Here is a 21,056-nt window from a genome sequence, read left to right on the forward strand (position 1 = left end):
CGGACACACCTGCCTCGTACCCCTGTGTAAGTCAAAGCTTCGTGAGCTCATATCATTCATCCTCACCCTCGCTCTTGGCGCCACAAACAGCAACCATACCCATGCCACAAATCTTGGCCCTAATCCAAACCTTCCCAAAACTTTGAATAAGTACCGCCACGCCACCCGATCAAATGCTTTCTCCGCATCCATGGACACCACCACCTCCGGAACCAGAGCTCTCGACGGATTCATCACCACATTCAACAGCCGTCTTATATTACTCGCGAGCTGCCAGCCCTTCACGAAGCCTATTTGATCTTCTGCAACCACCCCCGGGACACAATCCTCCATCCTCCCCGCCAACAACTTAGCCAATACTTTCACATCCGTGTTCAATAGTGATATGGGTCTGTACGACCCACATTCCACCGGATCCTTACCTTTTTGGGGGATTAGTGTGATTACTGCCGGCTTCATCGTCTCCGGCAACTCCCCCTTCTCCTGTGCTTCATTAAACGCCCCCAACAGATGTGGTGCCAGGTCCGCTGCAAATTCCTTATAAAATTCTGCCAGGTACCCGTCCAGTCCAGGGACCTTCCCCGACTTCATACCCCTGATACTATCTCGCACCTCCCTCAGCCCCAGGTGTTCCTCCAACGCCTGCCTCTTTGCTTCCTCCACCTGGGGAAATTCCAGCTCGTTCAGAAACCACCCCATGTCCTCCTCCTCTCCTCCTGGGGCTGCCTCATAAAGTCCCTGGTAATACTCTCTAAATGCCTCATTTATCTTCTCTGGCTCTGACACCACATCCCCACCCCGGATCTTCAATATTTCCCTGGACGCAGCCTGCCTCCGCAGCTGGTGCGCCAGCATGCGGCTCGCCTTCTCCCCATACTCGTATTGCACCCCTCTTGCCCTACGCAGTTGCCCTACCGCCCTCCCCGTTGTCAGCCTGTCAAATTGCCCCAGCAACCTTTTCCTCCTCGCCAATGCTTCCACGGTGGGCACCCTCGAATATTCCCTGTCCACCTCCACTATCTCGCTCACTAGACGGTCATGTTCCGCCCTCCTTTCCTTATTCGCACGAACCGTAAATGAGATAATTTCTCCCGGACCACTGCCTTCAGTGGTTCCCAAAAAATGCCCATCGACACCTCCCCATTCTGATTGAACTCCATATAATCCCTAATCGCCAACCGCACCTTATCACAAAACCCTCCATCCGCCAACAACCCCGAGTCAAACCTCCACCCCGGCCTCTGCTCTCGTCCCATACTGAACCGAATATCCAGCCAGTAGGGTACATGGTCCGAGATAACTATCCCCGCATACTCTGCCCCCTCCACCCCAACTAAAATCTCCCGACTCACTACAAAGTAATCAATCCTCGAATACACCTTATAGACGTATGAAAAGAAGGAATACTCCCTTCCCCCTGGGTTCTGAAAGCACCATGGATCCACCATACCCATCCTCTCCATAAACCCCCCCAGCTCCCTTCCCATTCGTACCCTACCCATCGACCTGGGGCTCGATTTTTCCACCCTTGGCTCCAGGACACAGTTAAAATCTCCTCCCATGATCAACTGGTACGTGGCCAAATCCGGGATTGCTGCCAGCAACCCCCTCATAAAACCCACATCATCCCAATTTGGGGCATACACATTTACCACCGGTGCCCCTTCCAATACCACACCCACAATCACATATCTCCCACCTGGATCCCTCACCTCCTTCGTATTCACGAATCCCATTTTTGTGCTCATTAAAATCGCCACACCCATCGATTTCGAATCAAACCCTGAGTGAAAAACCTGCCCAACCCACCCCTTCCTTAACCTAACCTGGTCCTTCACACGGAGGTGTGTCTCCTGCAAAAAGACCACCCCCGTTTTCAAGCTCCTGAGCTGCGCGAACACCCACGACCTTTTAACCGGCCCATTCAGTCCCCGGACGTTCCACGTTACCACGCTTATCGGAGGCTTGCGCCTCCAATCTCCTATACCGCCCATCATCTTCCCCACTTGCCCCTTTAATTCCACTCTGTACCTAGCCCATCCCAGATGGCCCCTTTCTTCACCCTTAACCATGTCATTTTTCACCCCCTGCCGCGTCGCAAACACCCTCCTAGTTCTTGTGTTCACCTTTAATTTAAAACAAACAGGGCTCTGCAGCAGGATGTGCTGTTTGGTCTGAAATCAGTGATGGCATCTCTTGATGGACTTGGCTGTCAGCCAATAGATGATTTTGACTGCTGGGGCTCATCTGATAATCTACGCTGATTGATGCTGACTGTTCTGGAATGTTTTTTATTCTGTGAGACTGTATTTCCAGTTTTTAGTTTTGTTTTGAACTGAGTTGAAGGATGCTCTTTTGAGTTTCTCTCTCCCCAAAAGGGTAAATCTTTTCAAACACCCAGTTGGAGACTCAGTTTTCTCCTCAGTAAAGCTGGAGGACATTCTAGTGAGACTGGGAACCCAGTAAGATTGAAGCTTAGGCTGAGAACTTGGTTGGAGGGGAAACATGGAAAATCTTAAGGAAGTCCTGACAAGCCACCAGCTGAAAGCAGAGTCACAGCTCTTATTTCTCTCACGCTCATCTGATGTATTTGGTCTAATGGTCCAAAAGTAAAGACCTTTCTTTCTGCACAGCCAGATTGAACTGCAGGAAATATCCAGTCCAGCAGCAGCTGCAGGCAGGGTCAGTTGTTTAAAGACCCCTTTAAAATCTTGTGCAGTGAATTTAGTTCTTATCTCAGTACGGCTGTTCGTCATTCTGGTGGAGTTGGAAACAAATACAATTACACAGGCCTGAGGCTGTTCTTGTGGAGTGAAGGCCCAGGTTAATAAAAGTTAAAGTGGCTTGCCAGAGGGAAACTTGGGAGTTCTGACTAAATGTTACAGCCAGAATAGCTTGCTGCTGCAATGATTTCAACATCTGAAGCAAGGACACTCATCTTCCATTTCATATTAATCTCATGTTCGTTTTACCCCTCCCCTGCATGTGTCTGGGTAGAGGGTGGGATGGTAAATGGGCAAGTAGTAGATTAGCTGGCTTATTATAACTATTGCATGTCTTATCTCTATTTTCATTATAAATAAACTGCTGTGTTTCACTTCCAAATCTGGTGCTTAAGTCATTGCAGCAGCCAAGGGCCAAAGATCTCAGAAACTTTATACAAATTATTGGTCAATATCTTCCTTTATGGCTTGGTATTGTTGCTAACTTTTGGTTGGCTCTTAATTCGTAATTTGCTGTGTTTGTTCAACCTTTTCTCTAGAGTCGCAGGTATCTTTATGATACCGCCACAAGGTTCAAGTTCAAGTAATGATCAATAACTCAACAAACCAATTAGTAAGATTCAAATCAAAACACATTTATTATACACAGTAAATCACTACTCATGCATAAACTCTACTTTCTAGACTATTCCTATCACTAAAAGGCCTATACTTAGCTTCGGAATTGGCCCACCAGGTCAGGGGAACAAATGGCCTTTTGTTCAGTCCTGAGTCTGCAGGATTCAAAAGCTGGTATGGACTTGTAGCTAGGAACACCAATCTCGTAGCGAGCGTTGACTGGAAACTTACTTGGTTGATGCGGCAGCTTGGACAGGTCACTCTCACGGGTTGATTCAAGTTGCTGAGTGATCCTGCCAAAGAAGGACAATTTGAACTTGGGGGCTTTACTTTATAGTCCCCAGGGGCTTCCCGCCCTTCGGGGCGGACCCCATACCTGGTTCCAAATGATTGGACTGCGTTCCGATCATTTGGATTGATTTCTCCAATACTGGAGTTTTTCCCTGATTGCTGGGCGGCCCCTAAATGTCAGTTGGCCTTCCTTTGTCTTGGCTCCTGCTGGCGCCGAGGAGTCTGGCTTGGCCTTATTCACCTTAAGTGTTGCAATTGTGCCTTGGAATCGCTCATTACTATGCAGATGGCTGCTGCATTACTATGCAGATGGCTGCTGGTTTCAGTGCTGTCTGGTTTTTGCAAGTTTCAATACACATGATTTCTGCACTTGCTAGTCTTTGCCTGTGTTGGCTGAATTTCCCTTCAGTCTTTGTGGTTCTCCATTTTAAGTCGGGAAGTGGCCAACCCAGGTGGCTACAGTATCATACTTTGTTTTACAATGTTCTTGTGAGGCCCCTTGGGATATTTCATTGTGCTAAATGTGTTGTGAAACTATACATTGTTTTGCTACCTTTAAAATATTTTTCCCACGTCGTTTCAGTTATTTAAAAATCTAAATACTCGTTAAAAATGCTTGTTCTTTTTCAGATAAAACAATTTTCACCAGCATTAGTAAGACTGCACCAGATTACCGTTCTTAAATATGTCATTGAATATTTTTAAATGAAAATTTTTTAAATTATTTAAATCAAAGACAGGCAACTATTTTTGAGCAGAAGGGCAGCACAGTGGCACAGTGGGTTAGCCCTGCTGCCTCACAGCACCGAGGTCCAGGTTCGATCCCGGCTCTGGGTCAGTATGGAGTTTGCACATTCCCACCGTATCTGCGTGGGTTTCGCCCCACAACCTAAAGATGTGCAGAGTAGGTGGATTGGCCACGCTAAATTGCCCTTTAATTGGAATAAATTAATTGGGTACTCTAAATTTATTTTTAAAAACTATGTTTGAGCAGAAACTTCAGCCACAAAACTCTTAAAAAATTTGCGCAATTTATGCCTAGATAGCCAACCTGTCTTTCCGATAAGATGTTGAGACCTTAAACAGAATCATATCTTCTCTCGCAGGTGGGTGTAAAAGACCCCATAGCATTATTCAAGAGTGCGCCAGGGCAGATATCCCACATATCTGTTTTTGAATTCATTGGATGTCAGCCGTCACCAGCTGGGCCAGCATTAATTGCCCGTCCCTTTGAACTGAGTGGCTTACTATTCCAACCACATTGCTGTGGATCTGGAATCACAGGTAAAGGACATCTGCGAACCAGATAGGTTTCTACCATGATTGACAATGATTTTATTCCAGACATTTTAATGAATTAAAATCTCACCATCTGCCATGGTCCCCAAAACATTACCCATTAATCATCCAGTGACAAGGGACTTCTAGTAGCGGCCATGACCTGCTAGGTCGCCCGAACGGCAGCTCCCGCCGGGATCGGGTTTTCGGGCCGCTAAATTGAGCGGCGGCGGTAATTGACAGGAGGGACCGGCGCAGGAACGGACTTGGGAGAGGCTCCCCCCGGTGGTGCAATGGAGAGAACCAGGAGCGGAGGCAGCAGACGCGCAAACCCGGGGAAGAAGGTCGAGAAGGTCTGGGAGGACAAAATGGCGGCCGGAGAAGATCGAGAGGTGTGGGCCCAGTGGGCCAGAGAACAGTAGGAGCTCCTTAAAAACTGCTTCATGGAGCTGAAAACAGAGATGCTGGCCACCATGGAAAGAATTGTGGTGACCCAGAAGATGCAGGAGAAGGAGATCAAGGAGGTGAGGTGGAAGGTGGCGAAGAACGTGGGCCCACACCTCTCGATATTTTCCGGCCGCCATTTTGTCCTCCCGGACCTTCTTCCCCGGGTTCGCGCGTCTGCCGGCTCCGAAGGGGGTGGACGCGAGCACGTACGCGGCCACAATGCTGGGGACATTGATGGGCGCGGGGGCCTTCGCGCGGCCCTTGGAGCTGGATGGGGCGCACAGGGTTCTCGCCAGAAAGCTGAGGGTAAACGAGCCACCGAGGGGGATGGTGATACGGTTTCAGCGCTTGGCAGACCGGGAGCGAGTCCTGCGGAGGGCGAAGAAAGAGCGGAGCAGTAAGTGGGAGAACGGCGAGATCCGAACTTACCAGGACCTGGGAGCTGAGCTGGCAAGGAGGCGTGCAGGTTATAACTGGGCGAAGGCGGTCCTCCACGGTAAAGGGGTGAAGTTTGGGCTCCTGCACCCGGCGAGACTGTGGGTAACATTCCAGGACAGGCACCACTAATTTTGATACCCCAGACGAGGCGTGGTCGTTCATCAGGCAGGAGAAGCTGGACCTGAACCAAGTGACAGTTGTATGGGGGTGAAATGTGCGGGTGGGGAGGGACCGAGGGGAGGACGGCGGGTAAAGCATAAGTTTATGGGCATGTCTGCTCTAGTTTGGTTGGGGGTTTTGTTGTTTGTTTTGCAGGTGTTTTGTTTTCCAGGTGTTTGGTGCTAGGGGGCGGGAAATGCCCGAGACGGGCTGTCCGGCGCAAGGGGAGGTCCCAGATGGCGCTTGCCTCACTACCTTGCGGGGGAGGGGGGTAGGGTGGCCCAAGGGAGGCAACAATTTAAAGGTTGGTATATAGAGGCGGGAGCGGCTGGGGTCAGCATGGTGAGCTGACTCACGGAAGCACAATGGGGGGGGGGGGGGGGGGGGGAACCAGAGCTAAGTGGATGCTTGGGGGGGGGGGGAGAAGGGGTGCCGCTTTGCTGACTGAAGGGGAGCCGGGTGAGGGGTATTGATGGAGAGTCGGGCGGGGGGGCCGCCGGGGGGAGAGCTGGAGGAGGGAGGCGGGGCACGCGGCTGGCCGAAAATGGGAGATGGCTCGTCGGCGGGATGGGGGGTGTGGTCAACCCCCCGACCAGGCTGATCACGTGGAACGTGAGGGGCCTGAATGGGCCGGTCAAGTGGTCCTGCGTGTTCTCGCATTTGAAGGGGTTGAAGGCGGACGTGGCCATGTTGCAAGAGACGCACTTAAAGCTCACTGACCAGACGAGGCTGAGGAAAGGATGGGTGGGACAGGTGTTTCACTCGGGGTTATACTCCAAGACCAGAGGGGTGGCTATTTTGATCAGTAAACGTATGGCATTTGAGGCGGGGAGCATCGTGGCGGACGAGGGGGGCAGGTATATAATGGTGAGTGGCAAGCTGCAGGGGGCACGGGTGGTGTTAGTGAATGTATATGCCCCGAACTGGAACGATGCGGACTTCATGAGGTGCGTGTTGGGTAGGATCCCGGACTTAGAGATATGTCATCTGATAATGGGAGGGGACTTTAATACGGTCTCGGATCCGAACTTGGATCGTTCCAAGTCCAGGTCGGGAAAGAGGCCAGCGGCGGCCAGGGCCTTGTGGGAGTTCATGGGCCACATGGGGGGAGGGGACCCCTGGAGGTTTGCGCGGCCAAGGACGAAGGAATTTTCCTTTTTCTCCCATGTCCATAAAGTCTATTCGCGAATAGGCTTCTTTGTGCTGAGTAGGGCATTAATCCCGAGGGTCGAATACTCGGCCATTGCGGTCTCGGACTATGCCCTGCACTGGGTGGACCTGCTACTAGCGGCGGAACGGGGTCAGCGCCCTCTCTGGCAACTCGATGTGGGGCTGCTGGCGGATGAAGAGGTGTGCGGACAGATAAGGAGGAGTATTGAGAATTATGTGGGAACGAACGACACAGGAGAGGTGACGGTGGCAGTGATTTGAGAGGCTCTGAAGGCGGTCGTTAGGGGGGAGTTAATCTCCATTAGGTCCCATAGAGAGAAGGAGAGGGCGGAGAGGGAGAGACTGGTGGGAGAGATACTCAGGGCAGATAGGAGGTACGCGGAGGCCCCAGACGGGGGGCTGTTGAACGAGCGCCGGAAATTACAGGCGGAGTTTGACTTGCTGACCACGGGGAAGGCGGAGGCGCAGCTGAGGAAAGCGAAGGGGGCAGTTTATGAGTATGGGGAGAAGGCGAGTAGGATGCTGGCGCACCAGCTGCGCAGGAGGGAGGCAGCCAGAGAGGTTGGGGGAGTGCGGGACAGGGAAGGCAACATGGTGCTGAGCCCAGAGAGGGTGAATGAAGTCTTCAGGGAGTTCTACGGGAAGTTATACGAGTCGGAACCCCCCGGGGAGGGGGAAGGGATGAGGCAGTTCATGGACCGGTTGAGGTTCCCAAGGATGGAAGCAGAGCGGGTGGAGGGACTGGGGGCCCCGATTAAGTTGGAGGAGGTAGTCAGGGGGCTGGCAGGCATGCAGACGGGCAAGGCCCTGGGCCCGGATGGCTTCCACGTAGAATTTTATAAGAAGTTCTCGGAGCTGCTGAGCCCGCTCCTGATGAGAACCTTCAATGAGGCAAAGGAGAACGGGACCCTCCCTCCGACAATGTCGCAGGCATTGATCTCGCTCATCCTGAAGAAGGAGAAGGATCCGCTTCAGTGTTGGTCCTGCAAGCCGATATCGCTCCTGAACGTAGATGCCAAGCTGTTGGCAAAAATTCTGGCCACCAGAATAGAGGACTGTGTCCCGGGAGTGATTGAGGAGGACCAGAGGGTTTTGTTAAGGGCAGGCAGCTGAACACCAACGTGAGGAGGCTCCTGAATATTATCATGATGCCCTCAGAGGGGGGAGAGGTGGAGGCGGTGGCTGCGATGGACGCGGAGAAGGCCTTTGACAGGGTGGAGTGGGAGTATCTGTGGGAGGCGCTAGGCAGGTTTAGATTTGGGGAGGGATTTATAGGGTGGGTCAAGCTGCTGTACCAGGCCCCTGTAGCGAGTGTGTCCACAAACCGGCTAAGGTTGGAATATTTCAGGCTGCACCGGGGGACGAGACAGGGGTGTCCCCTGTCCCCGTTGCTGTTTGCCCTGGCAATTGAGCCGTTGGCCATTGCGCTCAGGACTTCGAGAGATTGGAGGGGGGTGGTGCGCGGAGGGGAGGAACACCGGTTCTCCCTCTACGTGGATGACCTGCTATTGTACATTTTGGACCCGTTAGAGGGGATGGGGGAGCTCATGCGGATCTTGGGGGACTTCGGGAGGTTCTCGGGGTATAAGTTGAACGTGGGGAAGAGTGAGCTGTTCGTGGTCCAAGGTAGGGGCCAGGAGAAGAGACTGAGGGAGCTCCCGCTCAGGATAGTGGAGAGGAGCTTTCGGTACTTGGGGATAAAAGTGGCCAGGATCTGGGATGCCCTGCACAGGCTCAACTTAACCCGGCTAATGGAGCAGATGGAGGGAGAGTTTAAAAGGTGGGATATGCTCCCGCTTTCCCTGGCGGGACGGGTGCAGACTGTGAAGGTGACGGTTCTCCCCAGGTTCCTCTTTGTATTTCAGTGCCTCCATGGGTGATGGAGGAGGGGGCGGCGTGGGGGCAGCTGGAGGCGTCGTCGTGTAGAGGCACCAGTCTAGGGGCACTTGTTACGGCTCCGCTGCCGTTCTCACCAGCGCGATACACCACAAGTCCAGTGGTGACGGCGGCACTGAGGATCTGGGGGCAGTGGAGGAGACACAGGGGAGAGGAGGGAGCCTTGGTGTGGACCCCGATACGGAATAACCACAGATTTGCTCCGGGTAGGATGGATGGGGGGGTACCAAGGCTGGTATAGGGCAGGTATTAGGAGGATGGGGGACCTGTTTATAGACTGGGTTTTCCCCAGCATGCAGGCGCTGGACGAGAGGTTCGGTCTGCCCCCGGGGAATGCGTTCAGGTACCTTCAGGTTTGGGACTTCCTTAGAAAACAGGTGGGGACATTCCTGCGGCTGCCCCCACGTAGGATCCAGGATAGGGTGGTGTCTGGCATCTGGGTAGGTGAGGGGAAGGTGTCCGACATATATCAGGAACTGCAGGAGGTAGAGGAAGCCTCAGTGGGGGAGTTGAAGGATAAGTGGGAGGAGGAGCTGGGTGAGAAGCTAAATGAGGGCCTGTGGGCCGATGCCCTGGGCAGGGTGAACTCCTCATCATGTGCCAGGCTCGGATTAATCCAGTTTAAGGTGCATCGGGCGCATATAACGGCGGCAAGAATGAGTAGGTTTTTTGGGTGGAGGACAGGTGCCCGAGGTGTGCGGGGAGTCCGGCGAATCATGCCCATATGTTTTGGGCATACCCGGTGCTTAAAGGATTCTGGCAGGGGTTTGCAAGGGTGATGTCGAGGGTTTTGGACGCTCGGGTGAAGGCGAGCCCAGTGGCAGCGATATTTGGGGTGGCGGAGGATCCGGGAGTGCAGGAAGTGAAAGAGGCCGAGTTACTGGCCTTTGCCTCCCTGGTAGCCCGGAGACGGATTTTGTTAATGTGGAGGGACTCAAAACCCCCGAGCGTGGAGACCTGGGTTAGCGATATGGCGGGGTTCCTCAGCCTGGAGCGAATAAAGTTCGCCTTGAAAGGGTCCTTGGTGGGGTTCTCCCGGCGGTGGCAACCTTTCCTTGACTTTCTAGGGGAGCAGTAAGTGTCAGCAGCAGCAGCATCCTGGGGTGGGGGGTGGGGGTATTGTTGATATAACGTGAGTTGGGCATGGAGACAAAACCCACCTTGTTGTTTTAAAAAAAAAAAAACTGTTTTGTAAGTAGTTTTATTGTAAGCTTTGGACTATGCTTAATTTTACTTTTTATTATCTGTATTTCTAGTTTTGTTATTTAAAAACACTGACTGGAAAAACTTGAATAAAACATTTATTTTTTAAAAAATCATCCAGTGACAATACCACTACGCCTCCGCCTCCTGGCTAATATTTATTCCTCAATAAGAAACAGATCATCTGGACACTTTTCATATCTTAGGTTGTAGGAGCTTGATGTGTGCTAATTGCCTGTTACGTTTCCTGAATTACAACAGTAATCACACCTTCAAATGTATTCAATTGGCTGCAGAGTGCTTTCAGATCACCTAAAAATTAGTTTAGAAAAGAAAATTTCAGAGTGTGAGAAACTGGGCTGAGATACCTTCAGTTGAGGAATAAACATGATGGACTGAATGGCTACATTCTGCAATGCAATTGCTTTGATTCTATTTAGAGACAATATAATTTAGAGTCAGGATTTGCGATTGTGTTCTTAAAAGAAGTGCTGGTTCGGAGATAGGACATATTCAGTGCTTTGTAAAACTAGGCCTAGTAAAGAATATATTTGAAAAGTATGGTAACCTTTAACCATAGTTAACGATGAGCCAACCGTATTTCTTTAATTTTCAAAGCAAACGGAAGAGGCTAAATAAAGGAAATTGCACGCAGAACCCCTTACAGAGAAGATGTGGTTGTATGTGGCTCAAAAAAGTGTAATGTTTGGTTTGTTCCACTACCAAAACGTGGGACACGTGCAATGCACAATTCGACACTTGGGTTAAATGATCATTTCCAAAAGCATTATTAATTGAAGAGGTGAGTATTCAAATTTATTTGCAGGCCAAAATCCGTGGGGCAAAGTGAACAATGAGCACTTTTTGGATTTGTAGGATTCCAGCATTCCACCCACTTTCGGACAGTGCAAAAGTCAATAATATTCGATGAAGGATCTTGAACCAAGTCTCATTTTTAAGTGACTGAAGCGTTTATTTTTCAACAGACCGATATTATCACAGAAACATATCATAGAATTTACAGTGCAGAAGGAGGCCACACGGCCCATCGAGTCTGCACCAGCCCTTGGAAAGAGCACCTTACCCAAGCCTACACCTCCACCCTATCCCGCAACTCAGTAAACCCACTTAACCTTTCGGAAACTAAAGGGCAATTTTAGCATGGCCAATCCACCTAACCTATACATCCTTTGACTGTGGGAGGAAACCGGAGCACCCGGAGGAATCTCATGCAGAGACAGGGAGAAAGTGCAAACTCCACACAGACAGTTGCCCGAGGCCGGAATTGAACCTGGGACACTGGAGCTGTGAGGCAGCAGTGCTAACCATTGTGCCACCCCCATTATTAATTTTAACACTATGATAAGAACTGTAAATTGCCATTGTCTTCATCAAGCATGATGACCATTTAATCATGAGCCTGGGGGGTGCGCAGAGGCCAGGGAAAAGAATTCAAAGATTCTGTATATTGTTATGGTGGTTTTAACATAGCCTTGATGTTTTTGAGCTGTAATTTTGAAAGCATAAGTAAACAGTGGTTTACATCATTTTCCAGTTGGTCTGCAGTAGCAGCAGTGCAGTTTTCTCATGTGACAAATCATAAGGAGGACAGAGAATTCACAAACTGTTGACTGAGGCAATGGGCAGACTTGGGTGACAGGACTTGTCCTAAATTGCCAAACCATTTTATTCAACACTTATTTGACACTAAGTCGTGTGGTGTTGGGTGTTCTGAGGTGCAGATGAACCAACACGGTTGTATTTGGTACAACGCTGTTTTATTTCAACTTGCTATTTACAGTTCTGTCTTGATACTCTGCACGTGGTGACTCCCTCTGTGTGATGTTAATCAGGTCCTGTCCTTCTCCTGGTCTCCAGATCTACTGGTCACCAGGTGTCATGTTTCTTCTCTTATACTGTCTCTGTCCTTGTCTGTGATTGGCTGTCGTGTTATGTGTGCTGATTTGTCTGTTGGTCTGTCTATCATGATGTGTTTGTTTGAATATCATGACATCCCCCCCTTTTTTTACAAGATTATGTGCCTACGTGGTTATAAATATGAATGTGTCCTGAGTGCAGCTAAACATGTGTGTGTGCGTGATATTTACAGCAGGTACATGTGGCGTAACTATATACATGGGGTGATGTTGGGTGTGTCATGCTAACGAGGTTGTACCATAACAAAACAAGAAGAAAAAACTTTGAAGTGGGGTCCGGTCAAACAAGATCTGGAATGATAAAACAGTAACATGTTACAATACAATAGTTTCTAAACTTTAACGTGTGAACAGTCCCATAGGCCCAATCTAGTAGGTGTGCGACGAATTTGGGTTGACCGCCTCAAGGTTGAGTCAAGAACCACCGGCTGAGGTGCGAGCCTGGCTACGGTGGCGACAGAAGTGGCATGGTGTATGGCAGCTCCACGAAGTCACTATCAGGAACCATCGGAGGACGCGGCGTCTGTGTGTGGTTCCGTTGCGAGCGTGGAAGTAGGTGAAAGGCTCGCAGATTGCGCCCACGCACCGATCCATCCGTCATGCGTACCAGGAACGAGGTGGAGTCCTTTTCTTTTTATGTTTCTGGTGGTGCCGTCGGATGGCATCTTGTAGCTGATGGGTCGTTGACATTGAAGAGGTACCATCAACAATATCATTCAAGGTCATGGATGTGCCAGATGTTGAAGTCGGATGAGACTCTGCACGCTGGTTCTGGCCACATGCTGTACTGGAAGGGTGATTCTGCTGAGAAGCGTTGAAGCATGTCGCTTTGGAGACAGAATTGCTGCTCGCATCAATGTCTGGTGATGGTGTGAAACTAGAACCTTGCATCTGATAGGAATATGCTATCTGGCCAGGCTGTGGTGCAGCAAATCCTGGGCAGTAACTAAGGCATCCAGTCTGTAGTGCAGATTGCGCTGGCGGTAGTCCTCCTTCGGTCTTGATTCCATTAGTGGGCAATCCGCAGTGCTGGCCTGTTTGAGAATATGCTGCATAGACTGCTGGCTGCTGCAGGCTTGAATACTGGGTCTGTCCAGCATGAGCTGTCATTGGCCGCACTGTCGGTGTGGAACAAATGTGTGGATATAGCTGTGGTGTAAATTGGTGTATTCCTCTTGGACTGTTGCTGCTGCTTGTTATTGCTGACTCAGTGTGATTGTCACGTGATCCATCTCCTGTCGTTGTGGCATCTGCTGTCACCCTGAGCGTGCCATCACTGAGGTTGCGACACTGCCTGTCTGGAGTAAAGTCTGGCTTACGTGAATCAGAGTCGGCGTTTGGTTGCTCCCCATCTGGAGTCTGGTCTGTTTTTTGTTGATGCTCCCCGTCCGGAGTCTTAGCAGGTTCACTGAAGTCAGCTGAGATTTCTTGAAGCTGCACTTCTGGAGTCGGAACATGCAGGAATGCATTGACTAGTGGAGAGGTTCGAACAATTGAGGGTGTAAGTAGTGTGGTGTCACTGTAGTTACCAATGGTCTCACCGTGATCGTCGAGTGCCTCTGTACGCACTAGCTGAGGTATGTCACTTTGCACCTTTTGCATGGGAAGTGGGATGCTGTCGTCACTCGTTTCACATACCGTGGATAGATCCTCAGTAGCTGCTTGCTGTTCACTAGGGTTGGGTAAATTGTCAGAGTTTTCATCTGGTGGTGCAAACCATGTCTGTGGACTGTCATTGTCTTGCCGTTGTCCTTCATTTGGGCTTTTCTTCTTTGGAATTTTAAATCTTCCCCCAGACATTGCAGAACCTTGTTCATTTCCCTCAATTTCTCCCATATGCAGGGCATCAAATGTTGGATCCAAAGTTTCTTTCGTCATTGTACTAGTTTCCAAAGAACAGTCCGTTTCAATTTTCTTCTTAGTTACTTCATATGTATCTTTGCCTTCATAGTCTCTGGGTCTGATTTTGTGGGACTGGCATAGTCACAGTCTCTCTTTTACTGTTCTCAATTGCCCACATTCTACTCCCCAGACATAAATGCTTACTCTCTGGAGATAATGTGGTACAATGGATAATCGGGTCGACCTTATCTGCATGTTCACCATCACTGGAAAGCACAATTGGTTCACTTGAAACTGCTGCGGGTTTTAAGTGCTTTGTCTGGCTACTCGATGTCGGTGTCCTCAGGATTCTTGCTCCAATGTTCTGCTCATTTATCAGTGGAGTGTGCATAGGTTCAATGCGATTAATATTCCCCTCAGGGTTTGAAGAGTCATTACTGACTAACTGCTGGTCTCTGAATTTGGGACTTTGCGGTTTTGTGTTGAAGGGAGACAGTTGTCCCTGCTGTAGATATGATTCAGGTTGTGTTATTTCCATTAAATGAGGATCAATGTCTTGTCCATTTTTTCGATCCGTACTAAAACAATGGCAATTCTCAGTCTGCTCCTTGCAAGTTAGACATACAAGTAATTTCTTTAGCAAATCCTCAGCATCCTTCTGTGACTGTGCAGCATTATTAATATCTCTTCGGCTATAATGATCCTGAAGGTCAGCGCATAATCCTTTTTTCTTCGGGATTGGAAGAGGCGATTCCTTTGGCTTGTCTTCATTTGGGCTTGAACAGTCATCAGTGCTGTTCCCTTCATTGCAGCATGAGAGACCGTCATGGTCGTCCTGCTGTGCAGTGGAGCATGGTAGACTGTTATAGCCTTCTTGCTGTTTACGTGAGCATGGCAGACTTGCATCATCTGCCGCTAGTTGGTCAGAGGAGGTTGCTAGACCCTCATGGTCTTGTTCCTGCAAGGACTGCGCATCGGAGTCATGCGTTTCTGCCATTGTGGAGTCTGTCCACGAGCTTGCCGTGGAGTCTTGTGATACTGGAGTCACTTCTTGTGCATGCAAGGACTGGGGTGTGGAGTCTTGCATGTCTTCTTTCATAGAGTCGGGAACGCTGAGCGGGACGTGGACCATGCTCTGTGTGGCAGTAGGCCGCTCTCTGTGGGCTTGTACCGCTCTCTGTCTCTTAATTTCAGGCTGCAGCATCATCCTGCACTGATGAGTTGGGACGTCATCATAGATTATCATAGAATTTACAGTGCAGAAGGAGGCCATTCGGCCCATCGAGTCTGCACCGGCTCTTGGAAAGAGCACCCTACCCAAAGTCAACACCTCCACCCTATCCCCATAACCCAGTAACCCCACCCAACACTAAGGGCAATTTTGGACACTAAGGGCAATTTATCATGGTCAATCCACCTAACCTGCCCATCTTTGGACTGTGGGAGGAAACCGGAGCACCCGGAGGAAACCCACGCACACACGGGGAGGACGTGCAGACTCCGCACAGACAGTGACCCAAGCCGGAATCGAACCTGGGACCCTGGAGCTGTGAAGCAATTGTGCTATCCACAAGGCTACCGTGCTGGGTTATCTGCTGGGTTGAAGATCCTCAGATCCGAAAAGTGAATCCGCATCGGATTCAATGTGGGGGTCGCCAATGTTCAACACGAAAGGTTTGTCCAAGTCATAGTCGTATAGGACTACGGAGCTGTCATTGGGCTCGTGAGGTCCAGAAAAAATGTTAAGATCGGTATCGAAGTATTGGAGGTCGGAATCATCGGTTTGTGCGTAGGTAACTGCTTGTTGCAGGGTTCTTCGGAGGTTAAATTCATTTCCTGGTTCAATTTGAGGCATAGTGCTGTCATTCCAGGTGAAGGAAGGTTGTTTTACAGCTTTAACAGATTTTTGTTTTTTTGATTTGGGACGTTTCCCCTTTAAATTGGATTTGGGACGTTTCACCTGTAAATTGGTGCGGTCGGGGGCCTCTGACGTAATGACGCGCGTGACGTAGCACGTAGGAAGCGATTGCGCATGCGCAGATCGCTGTTCCTTTACCGATGGCCGTTTTCTTGATTGCGCATGCGCGGCTTCTCGCGCAACTGTGCTAGTGTAACACCTTTAGCAAGATGGCCGCCGACCTCGACCCAAATCTCTCTCAGGTCCGGGATTTCGGCCTCCGGGATCCCGGCCACGAGGTGAGTACTGCCGCTTTTCTTACCTTTCCTTGCCGATTGGAGTGTGTTTTCCTCACAGTATTTGGCGAATTTGTCCAGGACTGCCTGGAAATCGTACCTGTTTTGCCCCTTGGAGAAATTGAATTTTTTAAAGATTTCTTCTGCTCTTGCACCGGCGATGGTGAGGAGAAACTCTATTTTTTCATCATCGGCCAGGTCTTTAAGTTCGGCTGCCACCAGGAAGAATTCAAACGCTTGCCGGAATCGCTGCCAGTTTTGGCGGAGATCGCCGTGGCACTGGAGCGGCTGCGGAACCGGGAGCTCGTACATCTTGCCTGGGCATTGCTGGTTGTCTCTCTACGCTGAGGTATGCCGGCAGGTATCGATCCACTCCTGTACCATGTGGTGTTGGGTGTTCTGAGGTGCAGATGGACCAACACGGTTGTATTTGGTATAACGCTGTTTTATTTCAACTTGCTATTTACAGTTCTGTCTTGATACTCTGCACGTGGTGACTCCCTCTGTGTGATGTTAATCAGGTCCTGTCCTTCTCCTGGTCTCCAGATCTACTGGCCACCAGGTGTCGTGTTTCTTCTCTTATACTGTCTCTGTCCTTGTCTGTGATTGGCTGTCGTGTTATGTGTGCTGATTTGTCTGTTGGTCTGTCTATCATGATGTGTGTGTTTGAATATCATGACAAGTCGGTTCCAAGAAAAGGTGTTGGAGAACATCTTTGCAGACAATAAAGCAAAGAGGTTCAAAGTGCTATGGAACCTATTGGATGTCAAAGTACTACCAGATAGATTCTGCAAAGAAGCTCATGTGCTACCAAGTGACTTAAATGCAGGGATATGGTGTCCACTCCAGATATGTCCCAGGCCAGAGATTTAGATTTATTGTCACCTGTACCGAGGTACAGTGAAAGGTATTGTTCTGGGTACAGTCCAGGCAGATCATTCCATGCACGAAAAACATAGGACATATGATAATGCACAATGTAAATACATAGACATGGGTGAAGCATACGGAGTGCAGTGCTACACAGTAGAGTAGAAGTGGTCTATGGAATCTTCAATTGATACAATACAACTTCTGGTTCCCCTTTATGCTTGCTAGCTCACAGGTTAACTTGCTGACATTTGCAAATTAACTGTTATGTCACCACTTTGGAAAAAAATAATTTTGACCAAAACGTCTAAAGGACAAGAGCATACAATTACCCAAATAACATATAAACTACATCATTAAAACAGAAAACTAATACAATGAGGCTAAATGAATAATTTCTGCTCCCATCTGCCGATAATAGTCCAAGAGGCATTAAGTAACTTATCAGTCTTGTAACCATGATGAAGCAGTACAAAGAGAATTTTCCAGCTCATAAAGCATACAAAAAAAATTAACTCTCCAGAAATAGTTCTGCCGTTAAACAACGGCTTCCCTCCATGAACAAAAACTTATTGAACTATGCTTTAGGACAGCAATGAAGGATAAAGCACAACGTATTCCAGTACTTAGGCATCTGACAACGGTCATGGTAGCCTGCCATGCAGTAACTGAATGAATTGTACAAGCACTAAGGCATGAAAGAAAAAAGGAAGCCTGAGATTAAATATGCTCATTGCCCTATCTTTGCTGACTTCGGCAAGAATAATGTCATCAACTCAAAGAAATATCCACACCTTTGTTGCCTTTCTCCAAAAATAATCAACTTCACCAAATATTGCCAAAGCAAAACATAATCTGTCCTGCAGATTTTTAGATTTAGATTTGTCATGTGTACCGAGGTACAGTGAAAAGTATTGTTCTGCATACAGTCCAGGCAGATCATTCCATACATGAAAAACATAGGACACATGATAAATACATAATGTAAATACATAGACATAGGGTGAAGCATACAGATGCTAATTCAAGGGATCCTTGCCTCCCATTTCAGATCTTATTGATTCATACATTCAGAGAAACCAGAAGCGCCCTTTATAAAACAACAAATAAAGTCCACATATATTACCTTCAAATGGAAACAGTTGGATTATGACATGAGAGTGTAACAACCTTCTCCTTATGAAAGCAGATTCCTGTTCCTCAGGATTTTCTGTTCCAATATTTTTGTTTTAAAAAAATATTCCTATTGTGGCTATACATACGTACTGAAGTTCCATGGTATTCATATTGTTCATATTCAAACAAAATCTCCCTCCTGCAAAAGAAAGAACAAATTGATTGTTGGCAATCTGCGACAGCCTTGCAGCCATTCCTTCCTCAATACCAGACGCACATTCAACTTAACAGAGCTACTCCAAATATCACATGCTCGCCCCATCATATTATGCTGCTCTCACAAGCTTGACCCCCCAGTCGACACCAGATTTAAATGTGACAAGTTATTATTCATTTGAAATTACAATGAGAAGCATTCAGCCAAGACCAATGTAACTTATGCTAATCCTCATAACTGGCGAAGTGTGTGTAATTTCCCAGTCGATGTCCAGATATGTTGGTTAGAAAACTCTGTCACGTATCTAAAGGTATGTTGTATATCCTGTCTCCACTGTCTCAAATTCCATAAATTGAGGCCAATTGGGTGGCACATGGGAAAGTCGGTGTGATTCCCACTGGGCAACAGGGTGGCTTTTCACGCCAGATCTTCCACTTCTCAGTTCATTATTTGTGCATCAACAAGGAGCTTGATGAATCTCGCCATTACCTCTTGGGGTCAAAGGTAATGGCACCATATTTAAACAGTACCTGCAAAGGCATCCACTCCCTGTAGCAATGGTCCCAAAAAGAAACAAACCCTCTGGCACCATGGTTCAGCGAGGCCTGCCTGAAAATTCTCCTCCAAGCTGTACAGGAAAGACAGGAAGCCCTCTTTACAAGGAATGGGACTAGGGGGCCAACCAACCTGACCACACTGGACTGAGAGGTTGCCAGGGAGGTCAGCACCCATCTGTCACAAAAAAGGACCACCCTGGAGTGCAAGAAAAGGATTAATGATCTGATCTGCTAGGTTAAGTGGACCTTCTCCTCACTCCAAACTCACACTCTCATAAGGACACTGGGCAGTCTAAGGATTAGTGTCCACAGGGATGTCACACACTACCAGCAGATGGGACATTAGCCCTGCATGTCTGCCTGCCACTTTAAGATCGCCATCTTATGCAAGATCCTGCAAATGACGTCTTCTTCGGTCACTGGTGAGGGCTTTGCACACAGCCAGCATGCAAGCTTCTGGACTGTTCCTTCATCCATACTGCTTAGTCAATCCATCTGTCGTTATTCATTGCAAGATTCCCCAAGGTAAAGGGAGAGATATATGACCGGAGGGGGTACCCTGAAGTTGAATACTCTCCTTGTATGAGGCAGCAGAGCTGGCTGAAAAGGATAGGGATCATTCCTGTGCTGAAAGAGAGATTGGGCTCCCCCAACAAGCCAGTGAGGCCCAGCCACACATGGACAATTTCTTTTAAAAATATATATTTTTATTAAAAGTTTTCCATTTTTAGCAAAAACAACACAATATCAACACAGAAAGCGGATGTTACAAAATGCAATATTAGAAAAACACAACCAACCATATAAATCCCACCCAAGAAAGAAATACCTTTGCCCCAACAACAAGAATTAATCCACACCCCTACCCGCCTAACAGCTGATGGTGACTAATTCTTTAAAGTAGGAAATGAATGGCTGCTACCTCAGGTAGAACCCCTTGACCGACACCCGACAGAGTACCTGACCTTCTCCAGATGTAAAAATTCTATGAGGTCACCCAACTAGACCGATGCATTGGGCGGAGTAGGAGATCTCCATCCCAGCAGAAGTCACCTCTGGGCTATTAATGAGGCAAAGGCGAGAACATCTGCCTTCACCCCAGTCCGCAACCCCGGTAAGTGCTATACCCCGAAAATGGCCACCATACGACAAGGCTCCAGATCAATGTTGAGAATTGCTGACATGGTGCGAAACAAGGAGACCAAAAAGCTTGACATCTTGGAACATGGCCAAAACATATGGGTGTGATTAGCTGGCCCCAGGGAACACCACTCCCTAAAAGAAACCACTCATCCTGGCCTTAGCCAGGTGAGCCCTATGTAACCATCTTGAGCTGAATTAGGCTGAGTCGTACACAGGAGGACGTGGAGTTTACCCGGCGAAGGGCATCACCCCACACATCCTGACCTAAAGTAGGTCCCAATTCCCCCGCCCAGCTTATACGCACCTCATCCAATGTGGCTACATCCGTAGACAGGATCTTCCCAGATACCAGGAATGCTCCCTTCACCAGACCCTGCTAGTGACATGGGGATATATATAATCTCTTATGGAACTCTCAAATGCCCTGTTCACCTGCTCCAGCGCCACCACCAACCCCCTCGCCCCATCCCAAATCTGAATGATCTCCCGGGTGGATGCCTGCCGGCGGAGCTGTCACGCCAGCAAGCGACTGGCCTACTCCCTGTACTTGTGCGCCACACCCTTCGCCGGTCTCAATTGACGTACGGCTTTCCCTGTAGACAAAAGGTCAAACTGCGTCTGCAGTTCTTTTCTACTGACAAAAAACTCCAGAGTGGGATCCTCCGCATACTTCCCATCAACCTCCAAGATTTAATCTACCAATTGCTACCACGCCTCACTTGCCTCCCTCTCCATCTGCACGTTATACAAGATGATCTTACCCTTTACCACAGCCTTCAGTGCCTCCCAAACCACCAATGGTGAGACCTCCCCATTCCTATTAAACCTCACATAATCATCCATCACCAGTGCCATCCTCACACAAAAACTCCAATCCGCAAGCAGCCCAACATCCAACCTCCACGCCGGCCACTGGGCAGGCCTCCTCTCCAGGACCATATCTCCCAAATGTGGAGCA

The 21,056-nt window shown here is 48.9% G+C and overlaps 1 protein-coding gene across 2 annotated transcripts in view; it reads right to left on the reverse strand.

Annotated features, from left to right (window-relative positions):
* The window catches only part of cdc45 (CDC45 cell division cycle 45 homolog (S. cerevisiae)), a 147,723-nt gene that overhangs the window by 70,955 nt on the left and 55,712 nt on the right, over positions 1-21,056 (reverse strand). For both annotated transcript variants that reach the window (XM_072498178.1, XM_072498180.1), the window contains exon 7: positions 18,332-18,380. In XM_072498178.1, the coding sequence (XP_072354279.1) occupies positions 18,332-18,380 (49 nt within the window). The remainder of the gene's footprint in view (positions 1-18,331; positions 18,381-21,056) is intronic.

The sequence above is a fragment of the Scyliorhinus torazame genome, chromosome 1, assembly GCF_047496885.1.
Source record: "Scyliorhinus torazame isolate Kashiwa2021f chromosome 1, sScyTor2.1, whole genome shotgun sequence".
Lineage (NCBI taxonomy): Eukaryota > Metazoa > Chordata > Chondrichthyes > Carcharhiniformes > Scyliorhinidae > Scyliorhinus > Scyliorhinus torazame.